Genomic DNA, 24,399 nt, shown 5'->3' with positions numbered 1-24,399 from the left:
TCCACATACTTTCCCACAAGTTTATAGATCATGTGGCTAAATACAAACACAGAGTTTCTTCACTTTATAAATTCTGAAGTTAAGTATGTCACTGACACAGAGCAAAGCTCATCCCACTACTCAAGCCTAAATGTCTTACTTCTTAAAGAACCCACTCTGCATCTTGCTGTTCAGGTCTGACTCAATGAGTTTATTCCGTGTCTCCTTTTCACTTCGAAGCTGGAAACGGAGAAAACAGAGAGAAAAGGGAAGAAGTTGACTATTGGTGAAAAATCAGCAGTATTGAGAACCAAAATGATACTGTCATCTTGAAGAAAATAGGACCAACACCAAAGAGGTAGTGGGGAACCGAGAAAAAGAGAAACATATCAGTTGGGTCTCCTTAGATGACAGAACTCATCCAAGGTAGAAGAGAAAAGCCATGGTGTTAAGAACTTCAATAAAACTGCTCCTATCAAATATCCAAACCCAATCTTCAAAAAAAGGTCTAGATTCTGAAGGATAAAAAGCCAAAAGGAACCTGAAAGAATTCTTTATGATTCATATACTGAAATAAGTTGGCAATATTTCTAAAGAAAACACAGGTACCAAATGGGAAATAAGCCCTTAGAGAAAATGGTCTGCTATTTAGATGCATGCTCTAGATGAAATGTATTTAAATCCCTGGAACTCAAAGTTATGCAGAGGGCAAAGATAAGTACCATTCCCACTGGTGTAGAAATATTATTTCATGAATAATACTATTGATGTTCAAAAACCTTACCATGCTAGGTAGAGAATACACAGAACTCTCTATTTTTGCAACTTCTGTGTGAGTCTAAACTTATTCCAGAAAAAGTTTTTAAAATTACAAGAACCGCTGGGTGTGGTGGCTCATACCTGTAATCCCAGCACTTTGTGGGGCTGAGGCAGGCAGATCACAAGGTCAGGAGATCAAGACCATCCTGACTAACACGGTGAAACCCCATTTCTACTAAAAATGCAAAAAATTAGCCGGGCGTGGTGGCGGGCACCTGTAGTCCCAGCTACTAGGGAGGCTGAGGCAGGAGAATGGCGTGAACCCGGAAGGCGGAGCTTGCAGTGAGCCGAGACTGTGCGCTGCACTCCAGCCTGGCCGACAGAGTGAGACTCCGTCTCAAAATAAATAAAATAAAAGTAAAAAATAAAATTACAAGAACTTAACTGTGCAAAATATACAACTTATAATTAGGAAGGCTGTTGCTGCTAAATAACAGCATTGACACTGTATTTGAAAATCCTGGTTTCAGTGATCCTGACTGCTCAACAAAGAGAACAAAACGAACTTTAAGTTGTGTTTGTCTGAGCTTTATGTATGTGACTTTTCCACTGAGCCTTAAAATAACCAGAATCTTCACTTTACCATACTAGACATAATGCTGAACACAACAGAGGTTAGGTATGATCTGTCCCATCATTGTATAGTTCTTTGATTCAGAACTGCTGTTTTCCACATGTGTCTTAAACTTTAGTTTACATTACCTGAGTGACAGCATGTGCAAAAGAAAAAACAAAAACAAAAAACGTCATTGATTTTTTTGCCCCTAATGTCCCACCCTAATGTCATTGATCTTTATTCTCCCCACTCAAATTATTCATCTGCTTTACGAGTAAAAAATATGGCTTATTCACTCTTCATCTGTATATTGGGTGAGTTTTTCCATCCTGCAGTCTGAACACAAATACCATACTTATGTAGTTCTCCTGTATAGCACTAATTAAGCCAAAGGCATGCATGACCAAACAATAAAAGATTCAAAATGAGGAGCAGAGAAAGGAGGACTGAATTCTGGATGTTTCATAAAACTGGAGTAAGTATGAATCACTGATCAAATACTCTCTATATGAAATGACAGTTTTAGTATTGTGTGTATTTCCTTATTTTTTAAGAAATAAATATATTCTTCTCCGTAATCAATGTGTTTAAATAAAGATAGTCTTTTAGTCAATAAGAAAGAGAAAAGCTACGAGGTGTCCTCCACTCTGGTACTTTCTATTTGGAAAAACATATGATTTGAACACATCACATTCATTTTCTAGAAATCAAGGGTATTAGTTTTTTGTGGCTGTTTTTAACTTTTAGCTCCTTGAAGGCTATCTTATAATGAGCAAAAATCCTGAGCAATAATGGTTTCTGGGATATATTCTTCTAACAGACTGTTTATAGTTCCTGAAGGGAACAATTAACATCTCTGGAATGCAGATATGTCCATTTCAACTCTCAGCAGACATAACTGAAACAAGCAATTGAGATACTCGGTGTGAACTGCAAACTATTAGAAAAGTTTCAAAAGCACCAATCAGAGACTCACCACATTCTGCTTCTTCTGGAGCATCTCCAAATGCTCCACGAGACCCTCATCAGCCACATCAAATGGTGTCTGGCCCTAGCAGAGAAAAGGAGCACCATGACTGATAGAAAACAGAAGCAGCAATCACATGACTTTATTAGGGAACTATTCAATAGTCAGGTTTTGCCTTTGACTCCAATAGTAGCTGCTTTTCAAACTAATCTACCATACACTATGATAACACCTTCATCTATCACACAGGACACATAACAAGAAACACCAAATCCTTTAAATATAGAGTTTGTACAACAGTATTGCAGAAATCACACCATTTCTAATCCTTATTGCCACCTGGCAAATAATCAAGTGAAATCCCTACTTGTATCTGTTCTAAAATGGTCTTAATTGCTATGATAAATTCCATAAAGAGCTCTTCAAAACTTCAGAGGGAGGTTCAGGGCACATGTTCAATAAAAATTAAATCACAGGAATCATCTTCCTTTAAGTGAGGGGAGGACTGACAAGAAAGTTACTCCTTTTAGGAAGCATCAGTATAATTAAGAATCCTGACCCATAGTCTGAGAATGAAACCTGGGTTCGGGAGAGATGTGACACAGATAAGAATATCTACTAATTAAAAGGCCATGTCTCTGCACTACCAGAAAATCAGTACATATATGGGCTGGGCACAGTGGCTCACACCTGTAATCCCAACACTTTGGGATTACTCAATATTATTCAATATTCACTTTTTGCCTTTAATTCCAATAGCAACTGCTTCCCTAATTAGTCTACCATACATTATGATAATACCTTCATCTATCACAGAGGACATGTAACAAGAAACACTAAATTCTTTAAACACAGAGTTTGGGATTACAAGTGGCAAGGCTGGGGAATCACTTGAGCCCAGGAGTTTGAGACCAGCTGGGAAACCAGTGAGACCCCATCTCTACAAAAAAAAAAAAAAAAAGAAAAAAAAGAAAGAAAGAAAAAAAATTAATTAAAACAAAATCAGCCGGGCGTGGTGGCTCACGCCTGTAATCCCAGTACTTTGGGAGGCCGAGGCAGGTGGATCACCAAGTCAGGAGATCGAGACCATCCTGGCTAACACAGTGAAACCCCATCTCTACTATAAAAAAAAATACAAAAAATTAGCCGGGCGTGGTAGGGTGCGCCTGTAGTCCCAGCTACTCAAGAGGCTGAGGCAGGAGAATGGCGTGAACCCGGGAGGTGGAGCTTGCAGTGAGCCAAGATCGTGCCACTGCATTCCAGCCTGGGCAACAGGGTGAGACTCCATCTCAAAAATAATAATAATAATAATAAAATAAAATCAGTAGACATAGGGATAGGAGTTCCAGAGCTTCTAAGTTGTTTGAAGTGAGGCTGAATAACACTATTTTCAGCCGAACTCAAGGATCTTTGTCATTATAACATTTTAATGACTCACATGAATACAGCAACCATAAAATCTTTCATATCTTACCACAGACAGTAACATTAGGCTCCTCAAAGCTCATTTTTTGCCAAGAACAAATATATTTTTTTCCTGTTTTAGAGGCTTGAACATAAATACAATCAGAAGGTCCATGGAGTTTTATTTTAAATAACAAACATAACTCTGTGTTAATAGGGCCAGAGGTAGGGTGGTGGAGGGTAACATTATAGCTACCAGTGATGTATATTTCACCAGAACAGTCAGACTGCCAGTGAATAGAGATCTTAAGCCTTTTATTTTAGAGACCCAGCCACCAATCTCATTGTTCTTTTAGAGGTTCAAGCTCACTCACCAGTTTGTTTCGAATATCCATGTCACAGAGTGCTTCTGCCAGGATGGAGCAAGCCTCCTTCACTCCCCAGTGTGCAGCAGCATGGAGGGGAGTCCAGCCATCATAATCCTGAACATTGAGTTCATAGCCAGCCTGTATTAAAAGTCTAAAAAGAAAACCCAAAACAAGACATGTATCTCCTCTATATTACAGTTTTCTGACAAATAAACTATTATCTAATTGATATTTAAGATTTTGGCCCTGAACCACAGGGGTCTTATGATTACTTCTGCCCTCTAAGGCACAGTTTGGGTTTCATAGTTACTACTTTGCATACCAATCACAGATGATCTTTATCAATCCTCTCGAAAAAGTCATAAGATATTTCCTAGGCATATCCATGTTATACCATACAAGGGGAGTATATGGAAAGGTATTGTACCTAAGATTAACCAAAGCATAATTCAATTAGCCAAATCACATAACTCTGTTAAAGGTACATTTTCCATTTTCCAGTGCAGGGAAGAAGTAACATATAAAATGAAGACTCTAATAGGCTGTGGTCATTCTATCTATCTGTAATAGTGTCAACAATAAAGTTTAAAAAAATAAAATAAAATGAAGACTTAATTCTCTTCAGGGTATTTTCCTAACTAGCTTTCTGGTTGATCTTTCTAGGACACTATATTTACTGTATACCCACATAACTCCAGTTTTTTGCTAACTATAAAGCTATAATTTAACTTGTATGCATGCAAGAGAAAAGATTTGACTCTTGAAGACCCAAACTACATTGGGGCCCTTATGGATATCACTCTCAGGCAGAAATGGAGCACCAAAACACTGCTATACCTACTAGGAACCCTGTATTAGGTGAAATATGAAATACTGGAAGAGTCCAGTTAACAACTGCACATATAATGCCTTTGGCAACTCAAGTATTTGGGAAAGCCTGCCAACATTAAGTACCAAGAGCTACAGGAAGCATGTATGGATGTAAGGAAAAATAGAACAGACAGAGTAGTAGAGTCCAAATCCCTCACATAATTTTGGCTATCCTGTGCCAGCTGGATACTGCATACTCAAGATCTATATAATTAATCTAATGACACCAAATAAATTATATAAGTCAAAAAGGAACAAATGGTCACAAGTATTACAGTCCCCTCCTAGGACCATATACCTCAACTATGTTTCACACCATACATGTTAGTGAGAAGCTAGAGGAATGGTGGGAGGGAGGGAGACAATCCATGGATGAATACCAGCAAAATGTGAGAAAGACTGTACAATCAGAGAGCAAACCAACAAAAAGAAAACGCATCATAGTGGAAAATCTAAGTCAGCCTCTGCTTCCAAAACCCATTTCATCTTCTCCCAGTGAACCACTCCTGATTGATGTAAATGGACAATACCTGAGGACTTCAGAGTAGCCCTTGGCAGCAGCCACATGAAGGGCTGTAGCTCCTGAGCGAGCCTGCCTCACATCCTCTATTTTCCCACTGTTGAGCCACTGGCGGGCATCCTGCAACAACTGCTGCTCTTCTTCTTTTCTTGACTGCTCTAGATCGACTCCTACAGAAACCAGGACAGCCAGGATTACTAAAGCTCCACTTAAGTTTGACAAGATATTTTCCTTAGATTAAAACACATCATAAATATAAATACAAATAACAATTTAGCCATCAAGTTGGGTAATTATCAAATTTAGAAGATCAATGGCATTTGTACACATATTAATGGTCTTACCAGGATTAAATCATGAGGTTAAATATTATATGATACAGATCCATTAAGGGAATGCACCTAAAATTGTTTTCAACAGAACATAAAGACAAAGGGGACATTATTTTTACATTATAATATTTGTGCAAAGCTATAAACTTCCAAGTCTTTTTACATGTTATACGACTTTAATTTCCCAATAATCTTTCAAGGTAAATATAATAGATATTACAATCTTCATTTAACAGATGAGGAAATAAAAATAGAAAGATTAGGAATCTGGCTCAAAGCCACAAAACACATTAGTGACAGAGCTTGCCACTAGAACTCCGATATCCTGGGTCCCTCTGTGTCATTCTTCTTCTGGGTCCCTATCCACTCACTATACCATAGGATTAGTATCCAAAATCTTGGTTTCAGGTATTGATATACTTTAAAAATTGAACTATCTCTAAAGTTCATTTCCATATACAGGCAAATACACTGACTTGAATATATATAATCTAGGGCAGATTAGTAGGTGATCTGCAGTTTAAAAACCTGTCTGCTTTCAAGGGAATGCAGATTTTGTTTTCCTTAAAAACATGAAAAAACTCCAAGAGTTACTCCCTTTAGCCAATAACTTTCCAATATCTGTGCCAGTGAAAAGGGGTTAGGGTGGGGCATACCCCATTATACAAAATAATAAAATGTCTCAAATACAAATATACCCATTCAAAAAGTTTTACACTTATTAGCAGTCTTTGTGCTTGGTCTACTCCCTTTCAGCTCTTAAAAGAGAACCTGCCAGGTGCGGTGTCTCACGTCTGTAATCCCGCACTTTGGAAAGCCTAGGTGGGTGGATCGCCTGTGGTCAGTTTGCGACAAGCCTGATCAACATGGTGAAACCCTGTCTCTACCAAAAATACAAAAATTAGTTGGGCGTAGTGGTGGGCACCTGTAATCCCAGCTACTCGGGAGGCTGAGGCACGAAAATTGCTTGAACTTGTGAGGCAGAGGTTGCTGTGAGCTGAGATTGCACCATTTCACTCCAGCTTGCGAGACAGAGTGAGACTCTGTCTCAAAAAAAAAAAAGAGAACCTGTCAAATACCTAAGTATTATCTGTATGATTTTGGGAGGAGGATGGGGTGAAGAGATCAGTTTAAAACCAATTTAAAACAGATCAGTACTCCAAACACAAAGAAGTGTTAGCAGTGCTGCAAAGTTAAACATATATACGAATACCCCTTTCAATAGCGTATACTCCCTCACTGAAGAGTCAGCAATCAAAATAGAAAAAGTGGTTTCTCCAATCAAAACTATTTTTTAAAACTGATTTTTTTTAAAGTTGTTTGTACATTTTAAAGCAAATGTTAGGAGATAAAACTGAGTGAAACTGGAGGTTATGCTAAGCATAAAATTCTTCAATTCAATAGGGCACAAAGCCAGGAGCCATAGCTCATGCCTTTAATCCCAGCACTTTGCGAGCCGAGGCTGGTGGATCACTTGAGGTCAGGTGTTTAAGAACAGCCTGGCCAACATGGTGAAACCCTGTCTCTACCAAAACATACAAAAATTAGCCAGGCATGGTGGCGCACACCTGTAGTCCCAGCTACTCAGGAGGCTGTGGCAGGAGAACCACTTGAACCTGAAAGGCAGAGGCTGCAATGAGCCGAGATGACACCACTGCACTCCAGCCTGGGCAACAGAGTGAGACCCTGTCTCAAAAAAAAAAAAAAAAAAAAAAAAAAAAAGGACACAAAAACTATACATGAAAGGCAGCAAAAGCAAGTAGTTACTGATCTAGAACATCACTATATTAAAGTAGGATCAACATACTTTCTCCAAAGGGCCAATATTTTCAGGTTTGTGGTTCATCCAATCTATCGCTACTACTCAACTCTGCTGTTGTAGCACAAAAGCAGTTTTGGATAATATGTAAACAATGTGCATGGCAAGAATTGGCCCTAACTGTTCTAAAAGTTCAAATTGGGAAAGACCACTGGAGCTAAATCCTCTGGGATGGACTGCAGATTGTGAGTAAGGTAGTTCAGCAGAAGGACTTAAAAAAAAAAAATCACTACAAATCTTGTCCACAGAGTTTTGTAATGGAAAAAGAACCCAGGGACTTCCAGGTTGAAGAATTCCATCCTATTCTGTGAAATTGATTCTCCTAAAACTATAAAATAAGAATAAGCATTTTTAGAATATATTATTCTAAGTTAGCTTCCTCACCTTAACAAATTATCATACTAATTCTCATGGTTAGTTACAATAAATATCTTTACCAGCACCACTTTTAGCTCTCAACAAGGGAAAAGATGCAAAGTCACAAACTGTATTTGGCCAATTCTCAAATTTACACTGGATCCCAATACCATGCATACACACAGTAAGAAATGTTCACACTCCTCATCAGGTCACTCTTAATTGTATAATGGGTATGCAACCTCTGAATGGCAAAAACAAGGAATGATTAGTCATCCTTTTGGCATCTGGCCTACTCTTGTGTGAGTTATTATGAGGATACTTGATGCTGGATTAATGATTAATGCAGTGCAGACAGATCAAATCCTCTCCTGTCATATGACAGTGAAATGCTCTACACAGCAAATGGATTATTTTCTGTAAATGGCAGTGTTTGAGAGTCTTTCCTGGCCCCCTCCAATCCATGAGGTTACCTTGCTTCTTTACTTGCTCCAGAAGAAGATCCTTCATGGCTGGCTCTTCTGCAAGGTCAGAGGGAACTTCACCTTCACTGTTGACAATACCTACACTGGCTCCGTGATTAATGAAATACCTGTTGTAGACAAGATCCAGGATCAATATTTTATGTCAATCTAATATAAATGTTACTCATGCATCTGGCATTGAATACACAGAGAAGTCTCTATTTTGAGTTTAAAATATGGTCTCAGTTAAGATATTCCATTATTAGTTTCTACGTGCCTTAAACTTCCGTAATTAAGACTAAAGGCTTCCCTATTTCCTCACTACAGCAATGCCAACAAACAAGATTTCTTTCACACTTATATTACTAATTCCCATCCTCTCACTCTCAGTGGATGGCAAGAGAATTTCTAAGTAACATAAAAAAGGCATGTAGCCTTAAACTTTCCCAGTGCCACATTGGAGCTTACTAAGTAGTGCTGTGGGTGTGAAAATAAAAGAATAAAGTGTCCATTAAAATTTGTATAAATCTGCCTAAATTATGCCTCCACAAAAGTCTCCTATCAACCAGACATCCACATGAAATCTTCCTCTACTCTAAGACGAAACTAAATTATTTAAGAAGAAATATTAAAATGTTAAGTAACTAAATTCTAAATCCAAATAGAAGACTTGATTCTGAAGAAGAAAGGTCTGATAATTCAATACCTTACATAGATCCTTTTTGATTTTCAAAGTACTTTCAAGTAAAATTATATCTTAAGTCTTAGCACATAAAATTATATCATAAGTCTTAGGCAACATTAGGAAGTAGGCAATGTGGGTATTATTACCATGACTTTAACAAATTGAGGTTCATACATATTAAGTAATTTTCTCAAAATCACATAGCAGGCAAGTGGCAGAGGGTATAGCCCCAGTCTTGACTTTAAATCTAGTTCATCTTTTCTCTAGATCAAGTCACTTTTGGGACAGTGAGAACCCTAATAATGCTAGGAGCTCTATCAAATACTCAGAAGTATTTAAAGGAAAAAGAAAAATAATTCAGATTAGACTTCAATCCATTCAACCATTCAATAAACATTTACTGGTCCCCTACTATATTCAAGAAACCCTTTTTTTTTTTGAGACAGAGTCTTGCTCTCTCGCCCAGGCTGGAGTGCAGTGGTGCAATCTCGGCTCACTGCAACCTCCGCCTCTTGGGTTCAAGCAATTCCCCCACCTCAGCCTCCTGATTAGCTGGGATTACAGGTGCGTGACACCATGTCCAGCTAATTTTTGTATTTTTAGTAGAGACGGGGTTTCACCATATTGGTCAGTCTGGTCTCCAACTCCTGACCTCGTGATCTGCCTGCCTCGGCCTCCCAAAGTGCTGGGATTACAGGTGTGAGCCACCGCGCCCAGCCATAGGAACCACATTTTAGACACTGTAGGAGATTACAAAAAAAGAGAGAGAGAGATAATATATGGCCACTGGCCACTGCATTCAAAGAACTGGCAGAGGTGGCCAAACGCAGTGGCTCACCCCTATAATCCTTTGGGAGGCTGAGGTGGGCAGATCACTTGAGGCCAGGAGTTTGAGACAAGCCGGACCAACATGGTGAAACCCGTCTCTACTAAAAATATAAAACTTAGCCAGGCATGGTGGCAGATACCTGTAGTCTCAGCTACTCAGGAGGCTGAGGCACAAGAATCATGCGAACCCAGGTGGCGGAGGTTGCAGTGAGCCAAGATCAGCCTGGGTGACAGAGCAAGACTCTGTCTCAAAAAAAAAAAAAAAAGTTGGTAGAGGGAAAAGAATCAATAGAGAGTAAGACCATGTTTTTGCTTTCTCGGTGCCTAGTACCTGGTATAATAGGGCCTCAACAAATGTTTGTTAATTTATAGATCCATTCTACATGTATGAAGCTCAAAGGCCTTCACAATTCACCTGACTTTTAACCATCTCCTTCTTTCCCTTACAGTCTCAGAGGAAGACAGACCTTACTCAATTCCAAAACTAACTCCCTCTATTTGTATTCTTAATTCTATCAAGTCCTAGTATTCCATTCATAAATTACCCTTCATTTCCACATATTCAATAGCTCCTCTCTTCTGATTCCTCTCCCTTAGGCCAAAGGAATATTCAGCTACACCTCCCCAACCCTGAAATATCAAAATGCAAATAATACACATAGTAAGCACTCAACAAATGTTTCCTGGATTGAAGTGTACCCTATACTCTATAATTAAACTAAACCACTTACTGTTCCCAAACACATCAACTCTCACCCAGCTCTCTTCCACAGCTTGTTTCTTCCAACTAGGTGGAACTCTCTCCCTTCTCTTTCCCTTCTAGAAACCTTCACTTCTTTCAAAGTTCATTTAAAATGCTTTTGCCTTCATGAAAGCTTTGCCTGTTCTCACACACTGAATTCCCTCTTTCCTTCCTTTAACCCCATCCTTCTTCTTCTCCTCCCCAACAAACACTAATTCTAGACCTTGGTCATGACTTACACTGTACCTCGATGCAACCGTTCCATCAGACTGAAAGCTACTTGAATGCAATGTGAAAGGAAAATAAAAACTTGGGACCCTAATTTCACTATGCCAAAAGAAAAAAAAATTAAGCTGAAAGTTGAGTCATGCAAGAAGTTGCCTTACCTTTTGTTCCTAAGCAGATAGCTATAGATAAAAAGTTAAATATCTCTACAGGTTCTACGTTTACCTCTATGTTCACCTTATCTTACGTAAAGTGAGATTTACTGGGCGTGAGATGAACATTTAATTGACTATTTCCCTACCCGCTCCTTTCCTTGTGAATTCAGGAATGTGACCATGCCCTCCCCTTTTCCCCTCCAGGCTGCTTTTCCCTTTTAAGTATTGAAGTTCTCAACTTGATCTTTGGGGAAAGGCACAGATCTGTCTCCTGGGTACACGTCTTTAACCTTGGTAAAATAAACCTCTAAATTGATTGAAACCTGTCTCAGATACGTTTTGGTTCATAGCAACAACTGGGTCTTCCTCACTATTATCATCGCCATGGCATCTGACACTTGCTTTTTTCTCTTGGCATTCCATAAATATTGCTTGAACTACATGAAATATGTAACCACTCTACTCTGACATCTATTCCATCCCTACTGGATCAGGCATAATGTCACTTGGGTATACAGGACCCTGTTTTTCCCATGTTCTACAATCAAGAAGATGAATTTTTAGAAAGTAATTTGGCTCTCTGTTTTTCCATTTTCTCCAGTTTTAGGGAAAAAAAAAAAGTTAAAAACCTCTTTAGTTTTACCTTTACCTGGACAAGAATAAATACCAACCTATGAAGTAATTTCTACTTTATCTCTGAGAATCCTTACAGTTGCCCAAAGGCTCATAGCTCAATAAATATGCCCCTAGAAAATAAAGCCTTCTTGTCCTTCCTAACTCAACACCAATACAAGGTCTTTATGCTACTATTCTAAGGGAGGAAGAAAGAAAATGAAATATGTTCAAAAATTGAGAATAAATTAGCATCTCAATAAACTATAAAGCCAAATGCTGTACGTTTGGGTCAATCTGCTGCTTCTAAGTTAAACATTATTCATAATAAAAATGTAAAAACACCCAGCTAACTAGCATTGAGCCTGAACTCATTTTAAAATGAGGAAAAAAGCCTCTGAAGCTCCCTCCTTTTGATGCAACATACTGAGACAAAAAAATCATCATGAAACATGAAATAGAATGTACTTGGATTCTTCCTAGAAAGCCAGTTTGCCTTTATTCATTTCTACTCCCTTGAAATTTAGAGTTCCTAATGATTCTGGGAATAAGAGCATAAAGTCTAAGATCTTTCAGATACAAAAATAAAAATGATGAGATGATCAGGGACTGATCTTATTTAAAACATTCTCCATTGGCCCTGAGGTAAAGCAACCAAAATGAATAGTACAATTTTTTTTTCCATTGTGTTTGTATGTATGTGTGTGTGTGTATACAGATATATAAAAGCTATATACTGCAAATAAATAAATGACAGTAAAGTCAAAACCTGTCTAATAATGATATGTATAGTGAAAAATAAAATAAAGAAGGCCATCTCTACCACCACCCCACCTCTGCAATGTATTCTGGTCTAGATCACCTCTCTCCTGGTCATACTTCCAAGTTTAATTTGTAATAATTTGTCTTAGGAAATAGTAGCTCTCACAGATTTATTTCATACAAGGTAATATTTGTCTGAGCTAGAGATTGTTACATTTTGAACTTACTTCCAGAAGAATTATATTTGTTCATAAGGATGAATTAAATAAATCACTGTAAAAAAAAAAAAAAGCAATTACAATCATTCTCTGTACTTAGCTTCACACACAGGAGGATAATGCCAGCACAAGTGATCCTAATTCTAAGCATGTGCTCTCCTTAGAAAAGTGAAAGAAAAAAACTTAGGAAAAAATTGAATCCTTGAATGTAATGAGATTTGGTAGCTCGAATATCACAAGCATGCCACCTGAACAAATAGCAATTGAAAGGCCAACATGTTCTATAAATGTTTCTTAAATAAATGTTTTAAGTAAAATCACCTCAACTCTTAGGCATCAGAATTCTGGCGTTACTGGATAAGACTGAGAATAAGAGCCCTCCTTCCTGTTAGAATCTGAAAATGGGCAACCTAGGGGATGAAGAGGTTACTGATTTTTACTAAATTGGAACAGAGGGAGGAATCAAGAGTGAAGAAAACTGCACTGTTTATTTCTGGTTGCTTTGGGGCCAACCCAGTCATCCACTTTTTAGAACAAGTAGCCCAGTCAAACACCAGTACTGCTGCCTAAAGTTTCTCTGGCTCTGACTCTCCCTTTGTCTAACTTCTCCCACTGAGCATCCCTGGGTCAGCAGCAAACCTAGCAACTCAGACTCTCCCTTAGGAAACCTGGGCAAATCAGATTCTGTGGGAAGTCATTCTTAGGCCTCTACAGAGCTGCCAACAAAATTCTCCCTGCTGTTTCCTGAACAGGAGAAATGTAATGGAGTTCTACTCATATTATTGAAAAGGGCCTTCAAACAAGCAATCTGATTTTCAAAGGAGCATAGAATATCATGATTTTATTTAGGGAATTTACCTTAACAATATAAATTTACCCTCATCTAGAATACGCTCAACTGCCTCATTTTAAAGATGTTTCGACTGCCAAAGTCTCTTCCTTGTTTAAAACTAAACTCCCCAATCATTCCTTCAAACAACAGATATTTATTCAGTGCCTCTTATATCTCAGGTACCACATGGTCAGGATTCTTCTACCCACAGGAGGGGAAACTAGTTGTCCTGGAGATAGTACCTCCTAATGTATTTTATTAAACATTCCCATTCAACTAATGTGGAGAACACATGCCAGTGCCCACCTTTCCTTTGTTCCATATGTTTAGGCTCATTCTTCTGCTATTAACTACATGAGTGCTGTGACTGGTATGCTAGGCATTTTTTACCTTCATTTGTACTAAGCACTGATTAAAAAAGAAAACAAAAAAAAACAATGAAACAGGTTTACAAAGAATCCAGAAAAAAATCTCCAGGCCTGCCTATATACATGCCCAGCTACAGTTGTTCAGAAAGTGAACCCAGACAGTGGAACAGCCACCTCTGCATATCCCAGCAAATATAAATTACCTGCAAATAGAAGCAAACAAAAAGTTTCAACCAAAAAACTATGGATTTAGCAGCTTTACAAAACATTGTATTAGTTATGTCTTAAAGATAATTCAACTTTCTGCTTTTGTAATCTGTAATAAAGAGAGACTATAATTATTTATAAAATTCAAATTCCTAAGAATAGAGGAGTAATGAAGGCTATTCCTACCAATACTGCAAAGCCACACACACAGAGGCTCACTCACTCTGCTATGTTGAGATAGCCACAGGAAGCTGCTGCATGAAGGGGTGTCCAGCCTTCGTTGTCTTGCTGGTTTACATTGGCTCTGTTCTCCACCAGAAACTTCACCATATCCAAATTTTCATCAATACATGCCTGAAAAGAAAAGTCCGTTCATTCATTCGACAAGTATTCACTGGGTTCCACTATGTGCCAGACGCTGCTCTGGGCATTGACAATGCCCAGCAATTCTAATAATACATTAATTTCTATTTCTTCCATTCTGTCTCCAGAGCATGACTTCTAGGCTTTGTGATCTTATACAAGCTCCTTAAATGTCTCTATGCCTTAATATCTCAACTGTGAAACACAGTTTCACGTATAATGATACTTAATCTTATTTATAGTATTATTAGGATTAATTATGAAAGTGATTTCTAAAGTGCTATAAATGAATAAGCTGTTTCATCATTATATTATGAAAAGGAAAGCATGTCACAAAACACTGATTTGTATATGAATTTTATTTTATTTCACTGCCACCTATTTGTCACAGATGCTTATTAATTTTAAAAGAAAATAATCAGAGGATTGCCTGAAGCCGGGAGTTTGAGACCAGCCTGGGTAACAAAGTGAGACCCTGTCTCTATTATTAAAAAATTCATTCATTCATTCATTTAAAAAAGAAAAAATCACACAGGATCAAATGCAGTTTTTCTCAGTGGGAAGTTGTAGTTTACGACTCTAGAATTGCTAAATAAACCTTGCTTTGGTGAGAAATGGTAGGGTGATCATTTCAAACAGAAAAAATATATTTTCACGTATTTTCTGAATGGCTTCAAACACTATGGCAAAGTATGCTTGCAGTTATGGATGGTTAGGAGTCTTATCTGTTCATTTCATGGCAGCAATTAGGAGACAGCAGAAACTTTTTGAATAAAGGCTTTAGGCTTACCATAAGACTAAAAGAAACAGTCATGAACAGCAATGAGATCTAAAAAAACCAAAAGGTCTTGACATAGCTACAGAATAAAAATGTGGTAGAAGGTCCACATGTGAAAATGGTAATCATTATCAAGGCTTCGATGGTTACAAAACCATTGGGATAATTCAGGACCAAGAAACAAATGAGACTCCCTTTTTAAAACTTGCCTTTTAATCCCCTCCTTTAAAAAACAAGGCTAAAACTTCAGCTCAGGTAGAATTATCCAAATCAAAGGATTTTCATAATAATATTAAGATATTACTTGCATTTTCATTGTATTGACATTTACACTAATGATGCAAAAGCAATGGTGAGTAAAACTGCTGGTGCCTTAGCATGAAGCAAGACAATGGCATCAAAAACTACCAGCAGGCACTATATTCTTCCCCACCACATACAGTTAAAAAAATAAAAAAGAAAGCCAGTTTCACTTAAGAATAACCTTGAAGAAGCAGTAGAAATTTTTTAATATTCTGTGTGAGAAAATGGAAAGTATACTTAAAGCACTTCTGCTGCATTTTGAGGTATGATGGTTGATTCTAGGAAAAAGCACCTAAGGCCAGGCATGGTAACTCATGCCTATAATCCCAACACTTTGAGAGGCTGAGGCAGTAGGAATGCTTGAGCCCAGGAGTTCAAGACCAGCCTGAGCAACACAGACCCCATCTCTACAAAAACATTAAAAATTAGCCAGGCATGGTGGCATGCACATGTAGTCCCAGCTACTTGGCAGGCTAAGGTGGGAGGATGACTTAGGCCTGGGAGGTCGAGGCTGCAGTGAGCTGTGAGCACTGCTGTCCAGCCTGGGTGACAGGGAAAGACCCTGTCTTGAAAACAAAAACAAAAATAAAAATAAAAACACACCACTTGTGCATCTGCTTCAGGTGTGGGATGAACTAGCCACTTTTTAAAATCAAAATAACACCATTTTTACTCAAAAGAATAACCAACAAATTGTGATAATTCGGACTTGAAAATGAACAAAGTAAGCCTGTCACTCCAGAGAAAATAATCAGTATGTGTTGCAACAAAATTCGACCATCCAAGTGAAGATAAGAATTCCGGAAACAGCTACCACCATGAGCTTGACAGCTTCCCAGTATTCACTTTTCTGATAAGGTCTGTCTGTCTATCAACAAATCTGATTTGTTGATATTATATAATGAAATGTATTTAGATTTGTAAGATCTCTATAACTCAATCAACCTATATTTTCCAAATAAACAAATGCATGGTGTTAGAAAATCATGCATGAAGTAAAAGATTCATTTAAAGTACAAGTTAGACTAATGCGTTTTAATGTAAGAGAGTAAGAAAAGTCCATTGATATGGTTTCAGTTTCCACACTGCACAGACATTTAAGAAACTCATGTCTTAAACTACCATTTCCAAAACTTACATTTAAGAAACTATCAGGTTGGGTGTGGTGGCTCATGCCTGTAATCCCAGCACTTTGGAGGCCGAGGTAGGTGGATCACCTAAGGTCAGGAGTTTGAGACCAGCCTAGCCAACATGGTGAAACCTCATCTCTACTAAAAATACAAAAACTAGGCAGGTATGGTGGTGCATCTCAGCTACTCAGGAAGCTGAGGAATAAGAATCACTTGAACCCAGGAGGCAGAGGTTGTAGTGAGCCAGGATGGCACCACTGCACTCCAGCCTGGGTCACAGAGACTCTGTCTCAAAAAAGAAAAAGAAAAAGAAAAAGAAACAAACCATCACTTGTTGGAGTTTGGTATAATATCCAAGAAAAACATCTACAATTGTCTGAACAGACTATTAAATGGTCCTCCCTCTCCCTTTGAGAGGCCACATTTTATATACTTTCATCAAAATAATATATCACAACAGATTGAATACAGACATTAAAATAAATTTGTAAAAACATAAAACAATATCATTATTTTTAATTATGTCATTTATATTAACACGTAATCAGCGTCATTGTTGCTTTAAATGACTTAATAAGTACATATTTAATAACTACATATTTTAAAAATTTCTCAGTAACATATAATAATCAATACAAACAAAGTCCTGGTTAAATTTTGGGAGTCCTAAATGATTTTTTAAGTATAAAGGAATCCTGAGATCAGTTTGATAACCACTGTCTTTAATCAAACACACCAAAAGATATTTCATGGTGATAATGAACTATTTAAATTGCAAAAGATTACTGTGGAAAGAATTAAAGTTAGAACTCTAGAGGGCCCTAGTAACTACAGGACTTATGTAGTACATATCATACCAAGAGAACTTACAGGAACTCCCTTCAGAGATAAACCTCATATCAATCCTGCCTAGAAGGGGATGAATGAAAAAAGGGTGATTTCATTTAGATGAAAATTTAATTAGATAACTTGGTTACAAACAGCATCTTTGTTATTTTTTTCCCAAAATATTTGATACTTCTTTTATAGTTACTGAGATTAGCTAAAAATGCCAATCTAGGTTTGATTTGATGCTATATAATATATTCCTCCAATCTGACCTTCTGGCCAATCTGACTTTTATAGCCAGTATTCATAGTGGTCTAGTTTTCTTTCTTTTTTTTTTTTTTTTTTTTTTTTTGAGACGGAGTCTCGCTCTGTCGCCCAGGCTGGAGTGCAGTGGCCGGATCTCAGCTCACTGCAAGCTCCGCCTCCCGGGTTCACGCCATTCTCCTGCCTCAGCCTCCCGAGTAGCTGGGACTACAGGCGCCCGCCACCTCGCCCGGCTAGTTTTTTGTATTTTTTAGTAGAGACGGGGTTTCACCGTGTTAGCCAGGATAGTCTCGATCTCCTGACCTCGTGATCCACCCGTCTCGGCCTCCCAAAGTGCTGGGATTACAGGCTTGAGCCACCGCGCCCGGCCTTTAGTGGTCTAGTTTTCAACAGCAGCTCCAGAAATTATATTTCTTCTATGATGTTTTCTTAGATTTATCAACTTCCACAAGTATATCCCATTCTTTACCATGTAAAATGTTTAATAATTATTCATATTTACAAATAGTTCATAAGTATGCTTATCACTAAATTGGTCATATATTGTATGTCTGCCCATTTGCAATCCCATATGGCAAGGTCTAGCCAACTTCTCGCAGAGTACCTCACTAAAAACTGTAAATAAACATTTTTATTTTATTTATTTTTATTTTTTGTAAATAAGCATTTTTAAGTAAAAAAAAATGGAAGAGGACACTTTCAAAAAGGTACTGAAGTCCAAGAATAAAAAAGTATTTTAAAGGTTGTGCTAAAAACACTCTTTGCCCTTATTAATACTCCTATATCAAGAAGGCCAAATGTGCCGTCTAAACCTGTGTAGGCCAGGACAGCTAGGTCAATTGCTTCTTGCTGGGTTGCAAAATTTCTTTGGCTCTGAAAGAACAATCTAAAAACTTAGCTCTAATGTCCACACCACTATCAAGCAGACTTTTAGAAGCCAATGTTTTCAAGATCATTCTTTGGCCTTTAAAGACAACAGCAGCCACATTCCAGAGGCCCTAAAATAAGCCCAGCTAGTCCAGGTATCAAATGGGAGAAAACTTATCTTTTCTCTTTCCTCCCCTCTTACTTCTTTCCTTTTCTTAATCTCCTTCACCTCATCACTACTTCAGTTCTCTTCTTTCAAATTTTGTGATATTGTGTCTTATAAATCTCAAATCCTTGATACAAAAAAATTTCTGAGACAGGGTCTCGCTCTGTTGCCAGGGCTGGTCATTAACTCTTGGGCTCAAAAAGCCTCTGTCTCAGCCTTCCAAGTAGCTGGGACTACAGCTACATGCCACTACAGCCAGTTTGATACAAAATTTTATGGGAATGACGCTGTAAGGAAGTTACAACAACAAAACTAGCCTACTCTAAAAATGTAATTTAGCGATCATCAATCTGTGAAGAACCATCTTAGAGAAAATAAAGGAGGCCAACTGTCTAAATCATTCCCCATACCCTCCACAAAGTGAAGGATGGTATATTGTTTAAAACAGTTTTGGCTAGGCATGGTGGCTCACACCTGTAGTCCCAGCACTTTGAGAGGCCGAGGTGGGAGGATCGCTTGAGTCCAGGAGAACCTGTGCAAAACAGTAAGACCCTATCTCTATTTGTAAAATAAATAAAAGCACCAGCTTTGGAGTCAGACAGACCAGGGCTTGCATACCAGCTCTGCTGATGCATACAACCCACAGTGGGGTATCTAACCTAACTATAAGCATATGTACTCATCTATAGTATTGGGAGTACCACCTACCTTATAAGGTTTTGTAAAGATTAAAGGAGATAAGCCCTTGGAATTGTTCCTGACTTTGTTGTTGTTAAGGCAACAGTGTAACACACAGCAACTGCCTCAAGGGGAAAAAAAAACAAACTCAAAAAGTACTTATTCCTCACTGATCATAGCCCTCCCCACCCCCAGTACCTTACAGGAGGAAAGTAGTTTGGTTAAAAATGTCTTTGAACTAGCAAGATTCTGGAGCTTGTTTGTAAGTCTAACTGCAGAAAATTCCCTCTCTAATGTTCAGAATCCCATGGGTTCTTAAATTCAGGAGCTATATGAATAAAATAGTATGCACCCAGTTAAGGTGGAAGAGAATCATCCTTGTAGGTAAGACCAATCAAGAGTTGTAGGACACTCACTCTCATTAAGCAACTTGGAATAACTGTTCTCTTGCTCTCTCTCTGGTTTTGTTTTTGTTTGTTTATTTGTTTGTTTGTTTGCCTCCAGAAGAAGGAATATGACTAAAGCATGGATAAGAGACTAAAGCATGGATGAGAGACACATAGTTCCTGAAAATCTTCTCCAGTGAATAACGACTAAATTTAGATGCCCTTCTGCCCACTCCATCTGCAGCTGCGCTGCTGACTCATTCACAACTGAAACATGGTAGATGAGCAGATTCGCCCACTTACAAAACTGTGTCCAGGGACGTGAACTTCAACACCATGCCTCTACACAGCGCTATGCTAAACCTTCCAGAGAGATAGGTCTTTCCTTTTCTTGGGAAGCAGGCTAAACAAGCTTTTGATGTTACCCATGATAATGGGGAAATTCTTTGCATTTGACTTAGATTCCTTCTGATGTAGTTTAAGCCATTTCCTCCTATTTTGCATTCCTGAAGACATATCAAAATTTACTAAAGTAACAACATGTTCTAAGCTCCTTAAGAAATAGAGATATAACTTAATTACTAGTATAAAGGAACTATTTAGAAAAACTGCCAGGTAATAAATTAAAGCTTCCTAACATCAGCACGTCACATTTGTCTGGCAATGACAATCTCCAAGGAAAAATACTTGATTTTACCAATAATCTGGGGAAAGAGCACTGTGATCTCACTACTGTACCTGATACTGCTCTCTTCATATCAAAGGCAAAAGTGGCTGATGATCAATCAGGGCCAGGGTTAAATCTGGCAGTGCAGAGAAGGCCTCACAAAACAAAGCCTCCTCGGTTCCCAAAATAGCCTGCAACTGTTGCCAGCAGCAAGTGCCAGCTTTCAGAGCTGACCTTGCTGTTGTGTCTCAGAATATCACGAATACTACCTGCCTTGGCCTCAGAACAACTCTTCCCCATAAAACCCAGCTCCAGGTGTCTAGGCATATGTTACACTAGAAGCTGGGCTTAGTGCAGCCTAACACCTACTTGTTTGGATTTTTCAGCCCACGCTTTCCTTGATTTCAACAAATCATGTGGACAAAATTGTTGAGGGAGTATATCAAAAAACACTACTGAAAGAGTAAAAAGGCAGTCCATAGAGTGGGAGAAAATTATTTGCAAATCAGTGCTCACTTCGGCAGTACATATACTACAATTGGAACAATACAGAGATTGGCATGGCCCCTACGTAAGGATGACAAGCAAATTCATGAAGCATTCCATATTTTTATAAGCAAAAATATATGTATGTAATAAATTTTTTATATTTGCAAATCATATATCTATTAAGGGATTAATAGCCAGAATATATCAAGAAATCCTAAAACTCAACAACAAAAAATAAACAACCAGATTCAAATATGGGCAAAAAAGATTTGAATGGACACGTCTCCAAAGATATACAAATGGCCAATGAGCACATGAAAAAATGCTCAATGTCACTAATTATTAGGGAAATAAAAATCAAAACTACAATGAGATAGCACCTTATACCTATTAGGATGGCTATTATCAAAAAAACAAAATAAGTCTGTAGTCCCAGTTATTTGCGAGGCTAAGGAGGGAGGATCGCTTGAGCCCAGGTGATCGAGGCTGCAGTGAGCTATGATAGCACCACTGCACTCAAGCCTGGGCAACATGCAAGACCTGTCTCTAAAAATAAATAATAAAATATAAAAATAAAATTTTAGCATGCAAGGAAATATTTTTAAAGTGCTGGCTGGGCACAATGGGTCACACCTGTAATCTCAGCACTTTGGGAGGCCGAGGTGGGTGGATCATGAGATCAGGAGATTGAGACCATCCTAGCCAACATGGTGAAACCCCATCTCTACTAAAATACAAAAAATTAGCTGGGCGTGGTGGTGTGTGCCTGTAGTCCCAGCTACTTGGGAGGCTGAGGCAGGGGAATCGCTTGAACCCAGGAGGCGGAGGTTGCAGTGAGCCAAGATCGCGCCACTACTCTCCAGCCTGGTGACAGAGGAAGACTCCATCTCAAAAAAAAAAAAAAAAAAAAGTGTTGGCAAGGAATTAAAATCCTTGTGCACTGCTCAGGGGAATGTAAAATGGTATAGCCTCTATGGAAAACAGTATGGAAGTTCCTCAAAAAATTAAAAATAGACTTACCATTTCTATTTTCTATTCAAAAATAGGATTCTTCTGGGTATATACTCAAAATAATTGATGCCTGTCGTAATGGCTCATGCCTGTAATCCTAGCACTTCGGTAGGTTGAGGCGAGTGGACTGCCTGATCTCAGGAGTTCAAGACCAGCCTGGGCAACGTGGCGAAACTTTGTCTCTACTGAAAATACAAAACATTAGCCATGTGTGGTGGCATGCGCCTGTAATCCCAGCTACTCAGGAGGCTGAGGCACAAGAATTGCTTGATCCCAGGAGGTAGAGGTTCCAGTGAGCAGAGACTGTACTCCAGCCTGGGGGACAGAACGAGACTCTGTCTCAAAAAAAAAAAAAAAAAAGAAAGAAATAATAATAGTCATAATTGAAAGCAGGGTCTCTCAAAGAGGTATGTGTACACCCATGTTCACAGCAGCCTTATTCACAACAGCTACAATGTGGAAGAAACTGAAGAGCCCATTGATGGGTGAATGGATAAGTAAAATATGGTATATACATATAAAGTATATATATACCAGAGGGAGTACGGCCCTGATAACACCTTGATTTTAAACTTCTGGCCTCCAGAACTGTGGAAGAATGATTGAATAATTTTGTTTTAGGCCACCAAGTTTGTATTAATTTGCTGCAGAAGCCACAGGAAACTAATAAACTTGCCATAGAATAGGGAATCAGGACCTAGAGAGTCTGCCATATCCTCAATCCTTACTAATAACTGAAAATCACAGCTGTAACTGATCCCTTCTTTGACAGATGAAAAGTGATCAATAAATTTATCATACAACTTTTTAAAAGACAACTACATTAAGTAGAAAGTTTTAGAAACTGTTTAACCAATCTCTGGCTCAAATAGCAAAACCCTGAAAGAACTAATCATGGTTCTCACATGAGGCATTTTACTGAAGGTATTCTGGCTGAGGACTGAAACTGGGATAGAAATACTGATTGATGAGGTCCCTGTGAAACCCAACATTTCTAAGTTCAAAGTCCCCTTGTCCCAACTAGGCGGCCAAGAAATCATATGCCAAGAAATTATACAGCTGTCCCTCAGTATCCATAGAGAACTGGTTGCAAGACTCCCTGTAGATACCAAAATCCACTGAGGGTCAAGTTCCTTAAATAAAATGGTATAGTATTCGCATATAACCTATGCACGTCCTTTCAAATACTTTATATCATCTCTAGATTACCCAAAATGCCTAAAATAATGTAAATACTACGTAAATAGTCATTATACTATACTGTTTTTGTTTGTATTATTTTTATTAATATTAAATTTTTATTTTTTATTTTTCCCAAATATTTTCAATCTGCAGTTGGTTGAATCCATGGATGCAGAATCCACAGATACAGACGGCCAGTGGTACAAATAAATTAAAGGTGATAAAGGACTCAGTAAATCTGGCAATCTCCACCATCGGATCTTCACTACATGAAGGCTTTAACCTATTAGTAGTTAAGATTGACTGATCCAGAGCTTCAGTCAGTCCTTCCAAGTACCTGTCTCTTCATTCCAATCATGATATAATATAACTATTGCTTAAGTAGGAATCATCACAGCAGTCTGCTCCAATATGACAGGTGACCCCAGCAACTGTCTGCACTGTGTGAAAGACTCATAACCCCATTGGCAGAGACAGTTTGGCTCTCAAATGATGAGAACTATATCTGATTATGTACTCAGTGATCAGGCAGGCTCTGGACACAGAACTGTACCCTGTCAAGAGAGACAGCCAAGAGAGCAGAAGTAAAGAATTTTCCATGAAGTGTCATACTGATTAAGATTTTGTTCTCAGTAAACTGGCATATTACCTCAAGACTGCAAATGCTTACAAGTTGGGACCAAAGAACATCTTCCTTCAAGTAAGAGCAAGCATCATATTGCCTAAGGGTTAACAGTACTTACGTGTCAAAAATGTGTTCATTTTGGATTCTAACAAGCACTTCGCTTCAAATAACTTTTCCCTCAATCTTCTCTATTCCCCATGCTTTTATTCACCTAAATGAAGAAAAACTCATTTGGCTGTCTTACAATTTGGCAACTTTTGCACTATGGTTATACATGTCTGATCTCTTATAATCAAATCATGTTTTTTTGAAAGTTGAGGAGAAAGAAGATGAAGAATGAGATCAGAAAATGAAATCTGCATTTTCTCAAAGCTCATGAGTGATCTTCAAACAGAAGTTGTATGTTCCAGTCTCCAAATCTCTACTTTGTTACTCACTGATAATTATAATTTTGAGGAATAAATGTGGCCTACTAATTGTGATAAAAATCCCAAGTATGACTTTCTTTCAGATCAAAGGTGAGATAGCTGAGTAACTCTGACACTTGAATATAAGAAAGTCCTGTTGAAATTG

General features: G+C 38.2%; 1 protein-coding gene and 1 non-coding gene across 24 annotated transcripts in view; one reads left to right on the top strand and one right to left on the bottom strand.

The window, feature by feature from the left end:
* PPP1R12B (protein phosphatase 1 regulatory subunit 12B) overlaps positions 1–24,399 on the bottom strand; it is a 241,358-nt gene that overhangs the window by 159,218 nt on the left and 57,741 nt on the right. For 21 of the 23 annotated variants that reach the window (XR_012431518.1, XR_012431519.1, XR_012431525.1 and 18 more), the window contains exons 2-7: positions 14,313–14,443; positions 8,465–8,583; positions 5,494–5,653; positions 4,100–4,244; positions 2,331–2,405; positions 140–219 (exon numbers count right to left, since the gene is read on the bottom strand). Coding sequence is in view for 15 of the 23 variants with exons in the window: in XM_045395012.3 (XP_045250947.2) it covers positions 140–219; positions 2,331–2,405; positions 4,100–4,244; positions 5,494–5,653; positions 8,465–8,583; positions 14,313–14,443 (710 nt within the window). In the remaining 8 variants the exon portion in view is untranslated. The remainder of the gene's footprint in view (positions 1–139; positions 220–2,330; positions 2,406–4,099; positions 4,245–5,493; positions 5,654–8,464; positions 8,584–14,312; positions 14,444–24,399) is intronic. The other 2 variants (XM_074033025.1, XM_074033052.1) reach the window with 1 other exon arrangement.
* Positions 21,028–21,131, top strand: LOC123570860 (U6 spliceosomal RNA). The gene has a single exon (XR_006695076.1). It is a non-coding gene; the product is annotated as a U6 spliceosomal RNA (small nuclear RNA).

The sequence above is a fragment of the Macaca fascicularis genome, chromosome 1 (assembly GCF_037993035.2).
Source record: "Macaca fascicularis isolate 582-1 chromosome 1, T2T-MFA8v1.1".
In the NCBI taxonomy this organism is placed as follows: Eukaryota; Metazoa; Chordata; class Mammalia; order Primates; family Cercopithecidae; genus Macaca; species Macaca fascicularis.
The sequence above is the reverse complement of the archived record's forward strand: the minus strand, read 5'-3'. Positions and strand labels throughout refer to the sequence as shown.